Here is a 21,199-nt window from a genome sequence, read left to right on the forward strand (position 1 = left end):
TTCTAGGCTAGTACCAGCAATAGACAGGTTGTCTTATGAGGAAAGGTTGGACAGGTTAAGCTTTGTCCATTGGAATTAAGAGTAAGAGGTGACTTGATCAAAACCTTGAAGATCCTGAGGAGTTTTGACAGAGTGGATATGTTTACTCTTGGGGGAGAATCTAGAACTAGGGGTCATGGTTTAAAAATAAGGGATCACTCATTTAAGACAGATCAGGAGAAATTTTTTCTCACAGAGGGTCACGAGTCTTTGGAAATCTCTTCCTCAAAAGGCAGGGGGAAAGAGTCTTTCAATATCTTTAAGGCAAAGCTAGATAGATTCTTGATTAACAAGGGGGTGAAAGGTTATCAGGGCTAGGCAGGATGTTACAATCAGATCAGCCATGATTTTATTAAATGATGGAGCAGACTTGAAAGCCTGAGTGGCCTATCCCTGCTCCTAGATCATATGTAGGACTATCTATACCACATTAAAAAAATTATCCAGTGGGTTTAAATATATATATTTAAAACATACAACAGCCCTGTTTTATTTAAGGGAACAGTAACATAGTGGTTATTAGATCAGAGGCCTGGACTATGAGATGCTGGTTCAAATCCCACCACGGCAATGGGGAAATTAAAATTTAGTTAATAAATAAACCTGAAATTTAAAAAAAAGTTAATAGCAGTAATGAAGGCCATGTAACTACTGTCATAAAAACCCATCTGGTTCACTAATGTCACTTAAGGAAGGAAATCTGCCATCCTTACCTGCTCTTAACCACATGTGACTCCAGACGCACAGCAGCGTGGTTGGCCTACAACTGTCCTCTGAAATGGCATCACAAGTTGAATCATGGATGGGCAATAACTGTTGGCATGGCAGCAATGCCCACATTCCACGATTAAATGAATGGAAGTCCCGTAACTGGAGACATGGCAGTTCCTTTAGTTTTGGCCTGGCTTCAGAGCGAAGAAACCAAAACCTCACTCATTTGTCCTTGCATGTTGCTGTCTAGCTTTCTTTAGATGTTTTTCTAAATAAACAGTCATTTCACAAGAGATTTGAAATGGTACTTACTTTGCATAATATTTGGGATAGTGGCTGATTATTACAAAGAGCCCAATTAGGATAGAAACCAATAGGAAAGATAAGAGGGGGAAAAGAAAGTTGCATTGGCAGGATACCCATCCCTTTCAGCCACGAGATAAGATATAGAATTTTTTTTTAATGGTGGCGGAGTGACGTTGGGGGGAAATGAGGAAGAAAGAAAGGAAACCAAAATACGGAAATCATGTCTAGCAGAACAGGGACATAATTCAGTAATCCTGAAATTACAACATGAAATAATGACACTTCCTTAACCACACATTCACTGAGACCAAAGTTTTGTGCTAGCACTCCACAATGTAATTTCAGAGGATATATTTTTTAAAATGACATTTTATAGCAAGTAATCAATCTGACACTTACTTCACTTGTAAGAAAGAGCTTCTATATTTTACTCACAGCTGTGCTACTTATTCATTGCCAGTTGAATTCACATAGAAATCAGACTCAGCATGTACTGGCCAAAATTAGGAACAGCCATTAAGTACATCATGAACAGGTGACTACTATTAAAAGTAAAATTAGCACTCAAGGTGGCTGATGCCAGGATCATCTGGATAGTCACAGAAAGCATCAAGCACTTACAGATCAAGTATAGCAAAGGTTAGATGCATAGGCAAAGGTGTCCCTGAAATACCCTTTACAACAGATCTTAAACCCCAACTTCAGAAAAACATTTTCTGCATGAATTCTGTAGGAATTACATTTCCAGCAATCATGTCATGATCAAGTGCCAGTCAGTGGCTAATTGTGTTGTCAGTCCAAATCCAGGGAAGCTAGGTCAAAAGTTTCTTGTAATTCCTTCATTTAGAAGCTTACAGTGAGCAGAGATAGAATTTCATTATGTCAGCTTGATTTTAACTTCTGCAGCAAAAGTACCGTAAAACCAATTTCCACAAAAGTCAATTTTCCCGTAATTTTCTTCACAATTCTATCTCCCTCAGCTGAAAGACAATAGCTTATGCCAGACTGGAGCATGTCAGAATCTCATTCAATTCTCTAGCCATTCATACATCAACCTAGGATGGTGAATGTTGTCCAGTTATTCGACTAAAGTGGGGCTTATAGCAGAGCCTGATCCTTGTTTCATCTCATGGCCACAAAATTAAGCAGAGAATAATGGACAGCTGGCAGGAATGTGGGGTTCTAGTTGTTTCCCCTCCCTCCCTATACCAGAGTGACTTGGTCCAAAGACAGCAGCCCAGCTGCCACTAAGAATCAAATCTGAGAACCTCCTTGTCCTGTGGCTCAAAAAACATAGCTGAATGAAATTAGAATCTTTTCATACATAAGAAAAAAAGACAATCCTCAACAATGCATGTATACATGTTTATTCAATGCCTTAAAAGAAGATATTGATAAAGTGACATGAAATAGGAGGTTAAGATAAACCCTGCATAACCTGGTAACTATAAGTATTTGAGAAAGACAAAATACCGACAGTTTTTGATTTTACGGATTACAATAGTTTTTCCAAACACTGACATTCACCCTTTTCTGCAGGGACAAAGCAAAACAGAGCTCCCGTGGTCAAATGCCTATGGACCATCACCATACAGTTAAAATACAGCCAAACCTCGTTACAACAAACCTTCTGTTACATCAAACTTTCCCCAGGTCCCCAACTGACGCTCTATTTCAGTTTTAATTTTAAAAAAAAGTCCAAGGGATTCAATCCCTTGATGAAACAAACTTTGTTATAACATGCAGACCAGCAGATCCATCGGCACCATTTGTAATGAATTATCTTTCATTCTTTTGCCCAGTGATAACAAACTGCACTGTTGTAATTGCTTTTACCATTTACAGGACATCCTAGTGCCACCATCATTGCCCAGATGCAGAACTGAAAACTAAACAAACAAAGAAAAAAAATCGGTGAAATATTTTTCCCAGCAGTCGGTGGCGAAGGAATGAGGTCAGAACTGAAGAGCTCAAATTTTGACAAGGTGAAGCCCCCCCACCCCTATCACTGACAACAACCACCATGGGTTAGTAATAATGAGGTTCCACTGTAATAGCCCATTCAACACAACAGGCCTGAAAAGATGTTTGTTCGACAAACAGATCTTCAACCCTTTGAGCATTACTGTAACATTCCCCCCCCCACCCCCCACCCCCCCACTACCATTTTCTAGAAATAAAAACAAGATTCCCAAATACTCCAGTTTTTCTACAGAATACCGATTAAGAAATGTTCATGTTATGCATTAAGCATATTCCCAATTATTTATCAATATATAGTTTACAGGACAGCATTTGCCAAACCTAAAATAATCTGTCTTTCTTCTAGCTGGCCAGGAACCCAGCCTGACCAGTTTTTCACTCTGCATCGTAGTAGTCCCATTGTGACTTTTTAAAAAAAAATTACATGATTAAAGTGACAGGCCAAATCTGCCATGCTTAATTAGGGTGCAGTTCCAATCTCCAGGAAGCCAGAGTCACACCTTGAATGCTTTAAACAAAAAAAATTATTTTCTTCTTAGATTTCTTGTTCCACAAGGGAAGTCCATACTCAAAGGGTTTATTGTAAAGGACCATTGGGTAACTATGACAATCAATGATTGAACGTCCTGCCTGACAACTCGCCAGAGACAATCCTCCATTCAGCGTTGCGTTACCTTGTGACAACTTCCAGTGTTAGGGTATCATTCTCCTCTCAGATCCGCCTATTTAACAGGTCAGACAAATGGTGTCAACGCATATCAGCGTAATTTGTGCTTCACTGTCAAATGGTACCTCTGTTTATTGCTGTTATTATTATACCAGAGCACTACTGTGATTAACTAATATTAAATGCCTCTGCAAAAAGTGCTAAGAGTTTTCATATAAAAATTCTGTTATGGTTGTGGCACTCATGGCAGAAACAACCAAAGGAAGTCATTTAATACAGAACATGACTTCATCTGTGAATGGATTACTAAACCAGCACTGGAATTCAATTGCACAAAAAGGTTACATCATGTGCGGAATGTATTTTCTAACTTCTTTTTAAGCAAATGATTTGAAATTAACATTTACAGAAAGAAGAAAAATTTAAAAAATGAGAATATGCGCAAACTGTTCAAAATGTATGGTAGACAGAATTTAGAAGATTAGTTTGCGGTGTAGTGTTCAGTGAAGGATTGGCCATATATCCTGCAGTTATCTTGCCTGCAGTGTTGTTATGAGATGCCGATCCCATTCCATACGATATTAGGGATTGAGGTACCGAAGGAGCAGGTGGAAGAGCGTGTGCGTATTCCTGTGACGTCACAGACCATGGGAAAGTGCCCGATCTGCCGTATGGCTGGTGTCCATTGTGGTTCGAAACAGAAGGCACACCAGAACAATAACAGTTATCCACAGAGCAGACAAGGATTTTGCGGCCACCGTAACCGACTGACTGGGAAAGTACAGACTGCTGGGGAGGCGTGCCATTGGGATAGTGAGTTGTATTGAAGACTGGACCTGTGTGGACAGGCTGCGGACCGCTGGTCAGTCCCACAATGTGTGGGGAAGAGCTGCAGGGCACAAGGGACTGTGCTGACTGGCCCTCTACAACAGGCCCGCCCTGGCCCATGAATTGGCTGGCAACATTCCCAGCCGTAACTTCCAGGAAACCATTGTCCACAGCAGATGTCGTGGGCATAGGGAAAGCAGTGGAGTGCTTGCGTTTTTCTCCAGCAGTATTGGAAATGTTGCAGGTGTAAGCCGGAACGCTCTGCAGAAACGGTACAGGAGTGCTTATTGTTCCTGTTAAGTACAGCAAAAAAAAAAAAGCAGGTTACACACGGATCTGCAATTACAACAAACACATGCACACAAGTACTGTTGCTAGTTATTTAATGGACTGGTTTTACAAGATTGAAACACAAAATATTTGTTTTGTTTAAGCTCCTGTTTTCCCATCAAAAACTTTTGGCTTTTGTCCCAATTATATACAAGATGCTTCTCTTGCTCACATGTGTAAATTAACTGTGGAAATTTTGCAAGATAAGGGGTTGTATTCTCCTGATACTCTTTGAGACCTCATTCTACCAAACCCAACACTTACTGAAGTCTGTTGATCCCCACCTGAATGCAAATGCCTCCTGGAACTTTCCCGGTTTCTTCCCTCACCAACACTTTAATTAATTAATTAAAATTTAAGCAATGGTGCAAGTTACCAGTGACCAGCCGGGCTTTATGATCAGCACTTGCCCGACTCACCAATGCTTTGATTCAGATTTCAAATTTTATATGGTGGTTGCAGTGAGCACACGCTGACATTCAGACCCGCAAAGTGCTGCCTCAGGGAGATTGGCTGTACATTAAAAAAACAGTAAAAATAGAAGGAAAAAAAATTCCCTGACACGTCCCCCTCATGTGACACTGTCACATGAGTTGGGGCATGTCCGTAACTTTTAAAAACACTTTAATTAAATTTTTTTAAAACCTCCATGAAACCCCATCCCGCCCGTGGATGAGGTTTCGTGTTTTTCCCAATGCCTGCCAGGGCTCCTGGCCTGCCCACTAACCTTAAGGTTGGACGAGCAGATCCATTAATTACTTTAATGACTCTGTCAATGGCCTCAATTGGCCATCGAGAGGTTGGCGGACGCTCAGCTGATTTTGCTGAGCCCCGCCTACCTGAAAATTTAAAAGGGGTGCGGTGATGTCAGGAGTTCCATCTGACATCACCACACATCATTTTACACACCGACGAGCAGGCCCCGCCCCCCCCACCGCCAGGAAAATCCTGGCCCTAGTCTAGCTAAAAAAAACTTGCACTTCAGTTGGATGAACATTCCACAAGTAGCATCTTTATATGTAGCATTCATTATAAATACTATAGTTACTCCACAAGAGAAAAACTACATGACAAACTAAAATGACTGTATTACTTGATGAACCAACACTTGTAAACAACTTTACAACTCCTTTTTTGTTGCTTATTTGCTCTCAAGATGTGGACAATGCAGGCAAGGCGTGTACCTAATGCCTATCCCTACTTTTCCTGATGCATGTAATGTAAGACTGGTGCTGTATATAGGTCAGACAAGGGAGGTGGAAGACATCAGTGAATCAGTTGGATTTTATTTTTTTTTACAATCCAGCAGCTTTCATGATCAGTTTTCCTGGTGCCAGATCACAAATTAACATTACATCCAAATGTTACAACTTGTCATGGAATTTTGAATTCTTATTCTCCTGGACTGTTAGCTCAGTATTATATCCACTATATTACCATTTATATATATATATAAAAACAGTGGGATGCAGGTGAAAAATTTAAAAAACATTTACTCATAAAAAAGAAAATGAAGTGTTTGAACTAATATTGATGAAATCACAGACCAACATTGCTGTCTTCAACAGTAATCACAGAAAGTTGCTGATGGAAGACAGAAGATGACCTTCATTTGGGAGGGATTAAAAAAAAAAGCCCTGGTGAATGCATCTTTTATATTTGCATTTTTCTTTAGAAATATGTGGAAGATGATCTTTTTTCCCCCATGGAGGCTCCTTTAAAATATTGCACTTATTTAAAACTAGTGTGGTTATGCTGGTTTTAGGCAGATTGATGAAATTTAAATATAGCTTTACACTGGTATATTTTCCACTGAACAGTATTTCACAACAATTGGGAAGAGCAGAGCAGTTCAAATCAGAAAGCTACTGAATTTCCCGAGTGTACTGAGGACAGTTTTCTGAAGCACTATGCTCTAAAACCAACAAGATGATTTAATAATGAGCCAGACTCAGGTTATTAGCTAACAGTAAGGGATAATTTCCCTAACAGTGATCAGAATGTGATCAAACACAATGTTAGGTTTGAAAAGGAGAAACTTACTGAGATCCTGGATTTTAGTAAGGTTAACTTTAATGGGATGAGACAGATACTGATAATAGTAAACTGGTAGTTTTACTTGATAAGAGATTTGACATAGGAACAGTGAGAGATGTTCAAAAGAGAATGTAGTTTAATACCCTATATACACCATTCAGAGGTAAGAGTTCTACTTGGTCAACAAAAGAGGTGAGAGATAACATAAAACTTCAGGAAACAGCATACGAAGTGCAAAGAATAGTATAGATCCAAGGGACTGGTAAAGATATAAAGTACAGCAAAGGAAGGCAAAAAAATATGGTAAGAGCTGCAAAATGGAAATGTTCTGTTGAGCAAGGGCAATTAGGGGTGGGCAATAAATTCTGTCCAAGCCAGCGACACCTACATCACACGAATGAATGAAATATTCCAGATAAACTAAGAACTAATCAAGAATTAGCATTCACTAAAATTAACATGAGCAAAAGAACAGTGTGAAAGAAATTTGTATAGGATATCAAAATCAACTAAATTTTTACAGAAGTAAAGGGCTAGAACATCAAAGGGGGAGGTTTTGCTGCAGCCTTGATTAGACCACATCTAGAGTACTAAGTACTGGATTTATGGATCTAGAAAGGAATGCAACATTATCAGTGTTGAGGTAATGGGGACCCTTTAAAACCAGATGCAGGTAATATTGCAAATGAAAACAAGGAAATGCCAGACAAAGTGAATAATTACTTCGTATCAGTCTTTAAGATAGAGGTGGCGGCGTAGTGGTATTGTTGCTGGACTGGTATGCAGAGACATAGTAATGCTCTGGGGACTCGGGTTGGTGGACGGTGGAATTTGAATTCAATTAAAATCTAATGGATGACCATGATCCCACTGTCAACTGGTTCTCATTTAGGGAAAGAAATCTGCTGTCCTTACCTGGTCTGGCTTACATGTGACTCCAGACCCCACAGCAATGTGGTTGACTCTTAAATGCCCTCTGAGCAAGGGCAATTAGGGGTGGGCAATAAATGCTGTCCTAGCCAGCGACGCCCACATCACACAAACGAATGAAATATTCCAGATAAACTAAGAACTAATCAAGGACAGGCATTCACTAAAATTAACATGAGCAAAAGAACAGTGTTAGAATGAAATAATGGCACTAAAGTCTGATAAACCAAAGGTGAAAACAAAGGAGGTGGGTGAGGAAATTGCAGATGCTTTAGCCACAATTGTCTAAAGCACTCTTGATTGCCCCTTTAGATTGAAGAATTGCAAATATAACTCATTATTTAAGAAAGGTCTTAGATAAAGCAGGAAATTACAGACCTGCTAGTTGAACATCTGATATGGGGAAATTATTGGAATCTATAAGTACTCAAAGAAACTTGAGCTGATATGAGTGTGACGAGATGAAATTGTAAAGGGGAGATCAAACAAATTTAATCAAAGTTTTGTGAAGTAACTAAAGTAACAGACAGGGGAATGTCTAAAGATGTAGTTGATCTGGACCTCCAGAAGGCATCTGATGCCTTCATATGAGAGACTTAGCTAAAATTAATGCTCATGGAACTGAAGGCAAATTATCGACCTGGTTACAGAGTAGAAGAGAGTGAGTATGGTGAACAGGTATGTACTCTAATTGGAAGGACGAGACAAGCGGTGTCCTACAAGGATCTGTGCTGCAGACTCAACTATTCACTAGATTTATCAATAACTTATGTAATGTAATAGAAAGCCACATATCCAAGTTTAGCAAGGACACAAAGATTGGCAGCAGCAAGTAGTGCGGACAGGAATATAAAATTGCAAAGAGGCACTGATAGATTAAACAAGTGAGCAAAACTGTGGCAGATAAATTTCAACATAGGTTGAGTGTGAAATCATTCTTTTTGAAACAAAAAAAATATAGTATTCTTACACAAACCACTAAAATGAAGCAGACAGGTACAAAAAAAAATCAAACAGGCTAATAGCCTTTCTAACTAAAGGACTAGAATATAAAAAGCGGAGGTTTTGCCGCAGCCTTGATTAGACCACATCTAGAGTACTGTGTACAGGATATATGGGCCTAGAAAGGAATGCAGCATCATCAGAGTTCCAAGGATAAGATTTTGAGGAGAGATGAGATGGGCGAGGTTTGTATTCCTGAATTATAGAAGGTGGTTAATGGGTGATTTGATAAGGGTAAAAAGAGAAAGTTTTCCCAGTGATTAAAGAGTCTAGCACTAGGGGATATATCATTAAAATCAGAGCCATCCTATTCAGGAGAGAAATTAGAAAACGCTTCTTGACACAAAAGGATGGTGGAGTGTGCTCACTTCCTCCACTCCTTCCCCACAAAAAGCAGCACATGCTGCCTCAGTTAATAATTCTAAATCTAAATCAGAGGTATTTTTTTTCCCTAGACATAGGTATTAATAGACATGGAGACACAGTGGGTGGATGGAGTTAGGATACAAAGATCAGCCATCATCTCAGTGAATGGTATAACTGGCCTGAGAGACTGAATGGCCTATTCCTGTTCCTGAGCAGACAGAGACATATACTGATTATACATTGACACACACATATAAATAGACAAAGATATAGAGACAGGCACACACACAAACCCATAGAGATATATACACAATTCCTGCCAACATTTCCACAATAAATTCCAATGCCCCCATTTATAATCAAAATCAATGCAAACATGAAATATTGTAACTGCACCATTCTACCTGTAAGGCATTTATGCAGCTCCCAGCTTTTCAGCCTGTGCCTGCAGGGAAACGTTTTTGCCCCCAGCAACTCTAATGCTCCCCAAAATTCCCCCAGTTTTTGCTCTCCAACAATAAATAGTATAAAATCTAAGTATTCTAAAAGTAGCGAACATAGAACTATAAAGCTTCAACTTGTTACATATGACTTAATTAAACCTTACCCTCCAATCCCACTTTGCCTGAAAACAACACTTAGTAGTGACCCCGTATGAATACTTGTTTAAAAAAAGGACACATTACCTTCAAGCAACTTTCTGATGTGTTTCTCCTTCTTACCAATCTCACTCAAGAAAGGTTTTGGCTGGAGGTGACCAAATTTGGGAGGTGGCAGTCCATTTCCTGTACAAGCTTGAGTCCTTAAAAAAAAATGGAAGAAATAAACATTACAAAACAGAAAAATATTTGAAGTTCAGTTTCATATCATGACCATAAAACTCTACATCAAACACCTACTCAAGGTGCAATGTATAGGCAGTCCATTTTTCCGGGCTCTGCCTGTTCACACATTTGGACAAAACATGGTTTACTTAATGCATTGTGATAATGCTTTGATAATTCAGACCAAAATTATGTCAGGCCCACTGTCAAATTTACACTTTACCAATCCAGCATCGTGCTGGTTCAAAACAAACTTACAGAATCAAAACTTCATTCTAAATGACTCCTGTAGGATTTTCATCAACTAGGTTTTAAAAGGGGCTGTTAGTTGACCAGGAAGGGACTGAAAATGAACAGTTGTACTATATAATGGTCACCAGTACAAAAATGTCTCCTTGCCATCCAAAAGTACACAAACGATTAAACACACTCAGTCACATTACTGTTGAAATATTTAAAACTGAAGTCTTCATTTACATGGAACTTATTTATAAGAACGTTCTTTGAAGTCTGTTAACATTGCAGCACTCGCATTCTAGGCCACACTGGATACCAACGAGGAAACGATAGGTTCAGAAGTCAAAATTCTCTGACATAGCCTGTATTATTTCATCCCTCTCAAACGGAAAAATCTCACAGACAAATAGCTATTGTTAACGGGGATAGAAAAACATTCATAATTTTGAACAGAAAGCACATTTAGCTCATCACTGATAGGAGACATCTTTTTTGGGCTGGTTTACATTCCAAACTTTAATGGTGCAGAATAGCCAACACGAATCCTGGCCAGCTAAAAACCATAGTTCCAAGATCACAGGCAACAAATTATCATTGGGTAAACTCTGCACATGTGCTACCATTCATTCACTACATTTATTCTCTGAATGGACATAAACTGTAAAATTACCATGTAAAGATGCATATTACAGATAATCAAGGCAACAGCTATGCCAATACAATGCAAACCCACCAAAAATAATATTACGGTGCTTTGCAAACCTGCCCAATTCTCCTGAAATGTTAATAGGAAAATCAACATTTCAGTGAAATAGGCACTTGTAAGTGAGGGTGACATGCGCAGCATTTTTTTATATGTAAATTTTAAGGCTTTGGTGAAAGTTCATCAACCTGAAACACTAACTTTGTTTCCCTTGCCACAGATGCTGACTGAGTATTTCCAGCATTCTCTCACTTTTATTTAATGGGTTTTGCTTGTTCTACTACAGGAATTGTGGATAGATAGTGAATCCTTCGGTTTGCTATGCCTTGTACAGTAATGTGAGACAATGAACAGGTGGCTGATTCAAAATTATTAAAAATACTATGTAACTGTACACTTCCTATTCAATAAGTCATTTTTTGCCATAAGTTCTTGCATTCACGTTTATGGAAACTCTGCACATTGTTATAGCACCCTGCCACCAGCAGTAGTACAGTTATACAGCTCCCAGTTCATCAACCTACACTTCGGAAGAGCACTCATGCTCCAAGCAACTTGACATTTCTGCTTCCCAAACAGTCCTAGGTTTCTTGACTGACCTCAAGTAATATAAAAGCAACATATATCAAAACAAGAAAAAAAATTATTTAAATTGGGAACTGAATTACATCTGCATGCCACAGTCCAATTATTCCCTGCTGCTAATCTTGCTTCACCTGAAGACTATACTTGGTCTCCACTTCCTGCAAGCAACACCACAGAAAACTGATGAGGGTATTTTGTGGGGGCAACAAGTAAAGTTCAAACAGATCATGCAGAAACACAGCTCAGTCTACCTTGAAGAGTCTGTAGTGGCATTATTTTTATTACCTAAATTTGGTGCTAAGACAGATGGTTTGATTTACAGGGGAAGACTATATTTTAAGTAATACAACTTTGTGAGTCTAGGTCAATTAATAGAATTAATGCCATCAGTGATAGCCCAAATGATTCTAGATTCTCAGTTCAGTTAGTTCCAGCACATTACAGCTTTCCATAAAAAGACACATCAGGGCTGTTTTCAAAATTTTATCCCTTACACGTAGATGACCCTTCGTTCTCTTACGAATCATTTAAATAATCTAAGATATTAATGCTTACCTTTCCAGTAAAATTTTTACTGATTTGGTATTCTGGAAAAAAAATAAAGTTACAATAAGCAACATGGCTACCATTTTATTTGTATTTTTGACATCATAACAATTACATTTAAGATGAGTGAAGGAAGGGGGGAATTTGGGCTTTTCCTGATAAAATCCTTTAAAATGTTTACAGTCCACAGTTAAAGCTGAATGAATAGAAATGGAAAGTTCCGTGATCAATTGATTCTTTACAGGCTCTCATTCTTGATAGGGCACTAGTAGCCTTCTGGCAATGTAAACAAGTTGCCCTTCTTTATGTAAGAGTCCGGATAGTGATGGTGAGCATGCTATGTAACTGAATGGGCACTTCAAGTCTCCCCCTGTCCTAGACCAACAATTCGGCATGGGCGCTTCCCAGCAGGAATCATAGGACAGTGATCAGGAGCAGGAATCCCAGGTGAATTTGCCTCTTTTATTCTGGGCCCTAGTATGTATTCTTTGGTTTTCTTTACCAACACTACAATTGAATAGTGTAATATCTGTAATTTGCAAAATATAGTACACGTATATTCCTTCAGTCAAATAATTAATTTCTCCAGGATTAGATGAGTGAGTGATCTGGAGTCACTCTAGTTGATTTTTTCCCCCCCTCCCTTCATTTAGATTATCAAGTCCAGGTTCAACCCCTGCTGTAAGATGCTGCAAGTTTTCCAAGATAATTACATTTATGGGTTATTGTGAAGGGGCAAGAGTTCATCAATTGCTATTGCATCAGTGAAGATGGAAACAGAAATGTCTAAATTACATATTTTAAAACCGGTCAAAACATTAAATCTGGAAAGCTGGAAACTATTAAATGCATAATTTTGGTGGTGGAATGAAATACGATCAAATAAGTTAAACAATAAACTTGCATCCAAAACCCACGTGTGCACTTTTCATCCAAAGTCAACGGACAACAACTGGAAAAACAGAGACAAAGTACAGCACCCTTACTTTCAACCCAGTGCAGATCACTTAACTGAACCCAAACCGAGATCACCAATTCATATCGCAGGTGGCCTTTGCCCACAGAAACCATCTATTTATTTCTACCAGAATTAGACACCCAAAACCAAGTATCCTAGAAGCCTAAAGCGGAAAAGGGAGGAAAATGCAAATATGAGATTTTTCATCTCAATGGAAACCAGAAAGAAAGGATTTTAACACAGATCAAAATTAAAAATCCCACTCCTATATCTATACCCACAGTGACACATCTTTTTTTCTAGTGTAGAACAGTAACATGGGGAAGAGAGAACTGGCAAAAAAAATATGCAGTGACATTAGGAACAAAGTCAAGAAACTATAGTTCTGGCAACTCAACCTGGAATTTAAGTCTTTCTTATTGCTGCTCAATTCTGGGCAGGAATTAAACTATTTTCCTATTAGGACTACTTGTCAGTAGTTGGCCACTTAAAAAAAAAGTCAGGAAACTAGCTGTGTGTATGTTTTTCAAGCTAATTTAGAAACGAAGAGCCTTCTGTAAACTGCTCATTTCTGCAATAAAATTTCAATACCTTCAGAATGAGGAAACAATGAGGATGAAATAATTATAGCCATTCTGAGGTAATGCATATTCACTCCATTAAATTAAAGAAACAAAAGCACAGAAACAAACTAAACCCCACGTCCCTTTTTGTAAATGCAATTTAACTCCCTTTTTGCTGTAGTGAGCTGACACAACGAAGAGTTTTTAAACACTGCCCCCCACCCCCGTGCACCAGATTTTCTCTTTGGTGCACTTTAATTGAAAATAATTGCAATACAATATTTTGTTTTGCTGAATAGTGCTTTCAAACAAAAGAATGTTTTAGTCAGGGAGGAATTGATAAATACATTTATACATATTTAAATCTATTAATTTCACACATGCTATCTCAGCTGACAGTGAAGCAATCTACTTGGGTTGTTTTAGGATGTGTGCCTTAATTTAAAGTTTGGGGCGGAGTGGGGAAATTCATACCTGCATTTCTCTTTTTCAAGTAGAAAACTTTGTTTCCCAATACATAGTTGCAACAGAGGTGCCAGTAATACTGAAAGATGGCAGCTGGTCAAAGCAGCATGGCAACACAGCACCTCCTTTCAAACATGCTACACCCAAAGGCGCTAAGGTATGCCTTCAATTAGTCAACTCTTTGATTCTTCCCCAAAAAGATGGCAGAAATAAAGCAAAAGAAGGAAAAAATACACATCTACGGGGGCATACTTCCCAATGTTGGGTTCAGCCACAGTATTGGCTGTCTAGCTCGCCTAGGTGCGCACCTTCAAAGCATTCTAAGATGGAGGGAGATGCAATATCATAATATGAACATATGAATTGGGAGGAATGGGCAATATAGTTATAATAATACTTAAAGCCTTCCCATTAACTTGCTCCATTCTAAATTTCTACAGCCATATTTAAACAATGAAGTACCAATGTAAATGAGTCACAGAATTAAGGAACTCATCCTGCTGGTACTGTCACTGTAGCTCCTCAATTTTGTACTTTTCTCAACTCCTTAGCCTATGTTGCAGAGAAAATCCTATGCTCCAATTAATTCTACTTGCCAAAACACCTTAAGTTTTGCTATTTAATTATAAATCATATAAAATCAAAGTACTGCAAAAATAAAAGACTGAATGTAGGACTTTATCAGGGATAATGTATTGAATTATGCTTGCTTGCCCTGGTCTAACCCCACTTCAGTTAAAGACTTGATCGAGTCCATCTGCAATATCATTGAAGATTAACTAGCGTTACTTTAAAACTTGCCTTCATAAAGGAAATATCCTCTGTCCTGTCCCACATTTTTTGGACAGAGTTCAGTAATTTTTTAGCCTCCTCCAGTCGCTCATTTAGCTGATGCACTTGCGACGCATTTTCGTCACAGAATTTTGTTCGTGTTTTATCAATCAGTTCCAAAGTCTTCCCCAGATCCTCTTCCAAGATCTGACGCATTTTCTCATACTGCAGGCGTACTTCTTCTTTTAATTGTTGGACTTTTTCCTTAAAAAGAAGGCAGTGACAGAAATCATTTAATTTATCCAATGTACACAATCTGGAGAAATGCAACTGGTCCTTGGGGACGGTGGAAGGGGGGGGAGGGACCAGAGGCTAGAAGGAAGAGAGAATTTAGACACTATTTCAGCAAATGATATATAAAAAAAAAAATCACAAAGCTTCAAGCAAATCCAGCCCAATGGCTCACTGGGCAGGCCTCAAACCAGTGCCATTTAGGCTTATCTGTGGATGCAGACATCCTGGAAATTGCAGAAGTCTTGCTGTTTGCACACGCTCTTACGTCTGTGCCAATATAAGGGGAGTTCAGGACTGTTTTTTTAATGTGGAAATACCACTCCTCAGCCTTCTGTTTATCTACAGGAGGTATCAAATCACCAAATGCAGATACACAATCGAAAATTGAAATGATTCACCGCATGTCAAATAGTTTCCTTCTTTAATCAGAATCGGTCAAGATCAATCTTTATAACACTCTTTATGCTCAGCAATGTGCATACTAAACATTTCTCATTGAGAGGGCAAACACATGCTAGGCCCCAATGTTTTTGCATTTCCTGCGATGTGCAAACACCGCTGCATCCACCCTGGACATAGCTTGTTTGGATAATTATGAATTATCTTGCACAAAGGTTCAAAAAGAGGTCAATGTCAGGTGGCTCTCCCTCCCAATGTTCAGTTTTTGAAGTCCTAATATAAATATATACAACAATGCTTGAAGGCCACTTGACTGTAGTACTCAAGTAAGTTCTCGATGTTTATGAAGGGAAAACTGCCTTTGGGCATAAATGTGAAGATCAATTGAATCCAATCTCTATTAGAGCATTTCTCCTATGCTTCATTAGAAATCTGAGATATATCAAATTGGAGGGCATCAGGGATCCACGGGAAAAAAAAGGCCCATGTCCTCCATGAATGGCATTGTAATATCATTTTTTAAAAAAAGTTAGGGATAAATCCGAAGAAAACCAAGAACCTTCATAGACTTGATGTTAAATAAATTCAAGCAATGCAGAATAGAAATTTAGCTATACAGTCAAACATTAGAATATAAACCAGGACCAGCAATGATCAAACTTTATAGCACTGTTTTCAGACTGCATGAGACCAAGTGTCTTCAAGCACTGGAAATAGTGCAGCCAAGAGCCAGTGTCAGTTAAGAGTTGAGAGGAAAGGTTGAATAAATTTGGGCTTTTCAACCTGAAAAGATCAGATAGACCAAATGGCCCTCCTCAACCATAATTACCTGAACTCCACTCTCTTTCTTTCACACTCCCCCAGGTTAACATAAATTGGAAATTTAATTTCCAAAAACGCACTCAAGTTACCAACAGAACATGCATTTATAAAATTTGTACTTTTAAAATTTGCTACAAGCTTGTCTTCAGATCACTAATTGTGATATGCCTACATTTAACCTTATTATAGCTATGTGCTTCAGTTTACCTCCTTCAGACAAGAGTGGCAAACAGACTCTGAATATCTGCATCAATTGCAACATTACTGCCATCTCTTCCACATATTAGATAATACTTCCAGTAGGAGGACATGACTGAATATCAACAGTCACAACTGTTGAAATGTACAGAACTTAAATTACTAAAAGCAGAATAATTACGACAAAACGACACTTGGTCTCATGCAGTCTGAAAACAGTGCTATAAAGTTTGATCATTGCTGCTCCTGGTTTATATTCTTTGGGGGACTCCATTTCTCCCTCACCACACCCAGTCGCACCTGCCCTCATTCCCACCTTCACTTCAAATCTTTTGCCTAATTTTATTTGATGTCCGGTTGTTCCCTCTCATTGACTTCCCTAGCAATTAAGCCAAGGCCTTTACGATGCACCATGTCGGAACTTGATCCTAGAGATGCAGGCTCCATTCCAGGCAGTTGGGTTCTAAGCTTTGTTCTGTTAAAGCTCCTATTAGAAATGAAAGCACTTGCATTTGTTTAGCACCTTTTTTATTCTCAGGGTGTCCCAAACCACTTCACAACCGAATGTGCTACGTTAGTTAATGTATGGAGGCAAATGCCACTGCCCATCTGTATGCAAAGTACCACAACAAACACCAATGAATCAGTTTTAGTGATGTTGAAAAAGGGGAATGCTGGTCTGGCCACTAAAGTACCTTTAGAAATCTCTGTACAGTGTTATGGTGATCTTTTATGTTCACATCTTGGTTTAATGTCTCATTCAAATGGAGGTACCCAACAATGGAGCACAAGTCTGAGCCTAAATTATATCGAGTATTGAAATTGAGCTTGAACTCAATCTTCTGATTCAGATGACAGTATTCTCAGTTGAAGCAAGTAGCCAGTTTCAACCAAAAAAAACTAATTCAGCACGTTAGGAGGAAAAATGAGTGGGGAATTATATGGGTAGTAGAATGTGGAGATGAAGAGGGAATTTAGAACTGGAGATTTACTAGTTACGCCTAACTAATAAAAGCAGAATAATGATCTGCTTTCTTAATGGTATCATTCATCAGCTTGACGAGCATAATGCTCCAAATTAAGTCCAAGAGAAAATGCCAAAGACTCAACTAACATCACTGAACCATCTCCACTTAACATTCCTGCAGCCTAAAGAAGTTAGATCACAAGGTTCAGAAGTTTAAATGTGGAACTCTATTTACCTCAATCACGCTTTTATCAGTTTTCAGTTTGTAGATTTGTTCTTCAATATCCTGTTCTCTTTCTGACAGTCTCTCTTGCTGTTTCATCAGCATTTGCTGTAAAGAAAAACAGAGTGACAGTGGTCATTAAATTCAAAGAAAACACATCATTCTGAAATAACAGTTTCTAGCAGAAGGTTTGCTTCATGCCGTATCAGAAATTTTATTAGCTGCCTCTATTGCATGAAGCCCATGCTAGCACTGTGAGGTCCAGACACACAAGTCTGACAAAGCCAGCTGCAATCCCAAAGTAAACTTGCTGGATTCACTAGGTCTGGCTATGAGGAAGAACTGGTTTAAAAAAAAGTTTCTCCTACTAGCCTTAAATCAAGCAAGTTTACAAGGGTACGCAAGTTCTGTCGAAGGGTCATGAGGACTCGAAACGTCAACTCTTTTCTTCTCCGCCGATGCTGCCAGACCTGCTGAGTTTTTCCAGGTAATTCTGTTTTTGTTTAAGTTTACAAGGGTTGCTGCTAGCCTTCACATGGGAGCCAGTGGCATTTAATCCAATATAAAAACAAACTACAGATTTGAATGGAACATCAGGAGCAGAATTAGGAGCATTAAATGTACATCATAACAGGAAAGCTGATCACCTTTTGTCTTTCCTTCCTCCTATAGACTCAATACCCAAATCTGTTATCACCTAGTTTGAGTTACCCCCTCTCCTAATCTTTTCACCTTGGTTTGTCTTGCATTTATAGGTTTTGACCTTTCACTTGGTTTTAGACTGGTGTGCTCAATTTCTCACCAGAGGAGTCGTTGATTTTAGGTGTAAGCCATCAGGTGGATGGCATGAGCAAACAAAGCACATAAGTTAGCACACTACACAGCCAGTTCAAGAGTTGCCTATGCTGAAGCCTGCAATTACATTGATTAACTTTGGTTGTGGGCAATGTGCAGTAGCACCAGGGAATTTAGAAGGAAAAACTTATGGGTGAAATATTCAATCTTATTTTTCTTAATTTTCTCTTCCTCTCTCATTGACCCCCAATTATCTTGCTATATCCAGTTCGTACGAACATACGAACTAGGAGGAGTAGGCCACTCGGCCCTTCAAGCCTGCTCCACCATCCAATGAGATCATAGCTGTCTACCCCCGATAACCTTTCACTCCTTTGCTTATCCAAATCTACCTCGCTCTGCCTTAAAAAATATTCAAAGGCCCTGTTTCCATTGTCTTTTGAGGAAGAGAGTTCCAAAGACTCATGACCCTCAGAAAAGATTTCTCCTCATCTGTATTAAATGAGGGCCCCTTATTTTTAAACCGTGACCCCTGGTTCTAGATTCTCCCACAAGAGGAAACATCCACCCCACATCCACTCTGTCAAGACCCCTCAGGATCTTAATGATTTTGATAAGTTCTAAACTCCAGTGGATACAAGCCTAACCTGTCCAACCTTTCCTCATTAGACAATCCGACCATTCCTGGTATTAGCCTAGTAAACTTTCTCGGAACTGCTTCTAATACATTTACATTGTTTCTTAAATAAGGAGACCAATATTGTACACAGTACTCCAGATGTGATCTCACCAGTGCCCTGTATAACTGAAGCATAACCTCCCTACTTTTGCATTCAATTCCCTTTGCAATAAACAATAACATTCTATTAGCATTCCTAATTACCTGCTGTACCTGCATACAAGCCTTTTGTGATACATGCACTAGGACACCCTCTGAACATCAGAGCTTTGCAATCTCTCGCCATTTAGATATGTTTTTTTTATTCTATACAGCCATAGAGATCTACAGCACAGAAAAAGGCCCTTCGCCCATCGAGTCTGCGGCGGTCAAACAAGTACCTATTCTAATCCCATTTTCCAGCACTAGACCCATAGCCTTGTATGCCATAGCATCACAAGTGCACATCCAAATACTTCTTAAATGTTATGAGGGTTTCTGCCTCTACCCTTTCAGGCAGTGAGTTCCAAATTCCCACCACCCTCTGGGTGAAAAAATTCTTCCTCACATCCCCTCTAAACCTCCTGCCCCTTACCTTAAATCTATGCCCCCGGTTATTGATCCTTCCACCAAGGGGAAAAGTTCCTTCCTGTCTACCCTATCTATGCCCCTCATAATTTTATACACCTCAATCATGTCCTCCCTCAGTCTCCTCTGCTCCAGGGAAAATAACCCCACTCTGTTCAATCTCTCCTCATAACCAAAACTCTCCAGCACAGGCAACATACTGGTAAATCTCCTCTGCACTCTCTAGTGCAATCACATCCTTCATATAATGCGGATTCCAGGACTGCACGTAATATTCTAGTTGTGGCCTAACTAACATCTTATACAGTTCAGGCATAACCTCCCTGCTCTTATATTCTATGCCTAGGCCAATAAAGGCAAGTATCCCATATGCCTTCTTAACTGCCTTATCTACCCGTCCCACTACCTTAAGGGACCGGTAGAAATGCACACCAAGGTCCCTCTGATCCTCGGTACTTCCTAGGGTCCTACCATTCATCGTGTATTCCCGTGTCTTGTTTGTCTTGCCCAACTGCATCACCTCACTCTTATCCAAGTTAAATTCCATTTGCCACTGATCAGCCCATCTGACCAGCCTGTCTACATCCTCCTGTAATCTAAGGCTATCTTCTCACTACCAATTTGTGTCATCTGCAAACTTACTGACCAACCCTCCTACATTCAAGTCTAAATCGTTTATATATATTACAAACAGCAAGGGACCCAACACCGATCCCAGTGGAACCCCACTGGATACAGGCATCCAGTCAAAAAAACACCCCTCGACCATCACCCTCTGCTTCCTTCCAACATGGACAATTTCACATTTGCCAGGTCTTTGCCCACTCACTCAACCTATGTTACTTTGTAGTCCCCTTACGTCCTCTTCACAGCTTTCTTTACTATTTTTCACATTTTCCTCTCTTTGCTCCTTTCTCTAATTTTTGCAAGGAAAAGTCAGAAAACAGTCAAAAAGACAAAGACGAATAATACAGATAGACAGTCTGACATAGGAAGGCATAGAGATTTCTATGCAGGAAGTGGCCTTTCAACTTCCCAAGACAGGCGGATGCACAAGACGTTCTTTCATAGCAGAATGGTATTTTTAGGTTGTGATTCTAGTGTTCTGGAAATAGCAGTGCTTCCAAAGTCACCACGGGACCACACACATGCCTAGAATTAATTCTTGACCATTGTTCTATAGATGGCTGAATGTTGCGCCTTCTAAAACATTTTCAAGGCTTTTGAATTTGTGAAGAATTTCATGCTAATAATGATAGATCTTTTCAAATACACTTCGCCCATCCTTAGCAAAACTGCCTGTAACTTCTACCGGAAGGGCAACTGAATTAGATTGCCACTCCACTCCTAGTTTCTTACCTTAAAATGAAGCTGCTCCTACCTTGCTTGACCTTCCAACTCAGG

At 39.2% G+C, this 21,199-nt stretch overlaps 1 protein-coding gene across 1 annotated transcript in view; it reads right to left on the reverse strand.

Moving 5' to 3' along the window:
- Positions 1–2,407: 2,407 nt before the first annotated feature.
- trim8b (tripartite motif containing 8b) overlaps positions 2,408–21,199 on the reverse strand; it is an 87,911-nt gene continuing 69,119 nt past the window's right edge. The window contains exons 2-6 of the mRNA XM_041209535.1: positions 17,767–17,862; positions 14,882–15,115; positions 12,104–12,135; positions 9,886–10,001; positions 2,408–4,827 (exon numbers count right to left, since the gene is read on the reverse strand). Coding sequence (XP_041065469.1) covers positions 4,157–4,827; positions 9,886–10,001; positions 12,104–12,135; positions 14,882–15,115; positions 17,767–17,862 — 1,149 coding nt within the window. The 3' untranslated portion in view covers positions 2,408–4,156. The remainder of the gene's footprint in view (positions 4,828–9,885; positions 10,002–12,103; positions 12,136–14,881; positions 15,116–17,766; positions 17,863–21,199) is intronic.

Source organism: Carcharodon carcharias, chromosome 17, assembly GCF_017639515.1.
Source record: "Carcharodon carcharias isolate sCarCar2 chromosome 17, sCarCar2.pri, whole genome shotgun sequence".
Classification (NCBI taxonomy): domain Eukaryota; kingdom Metazoa; phylum Chordata; class Chondrichthyes; order Lamniformes; family Lamnidae; genus Carcharodon; species Carcharodon carcharias.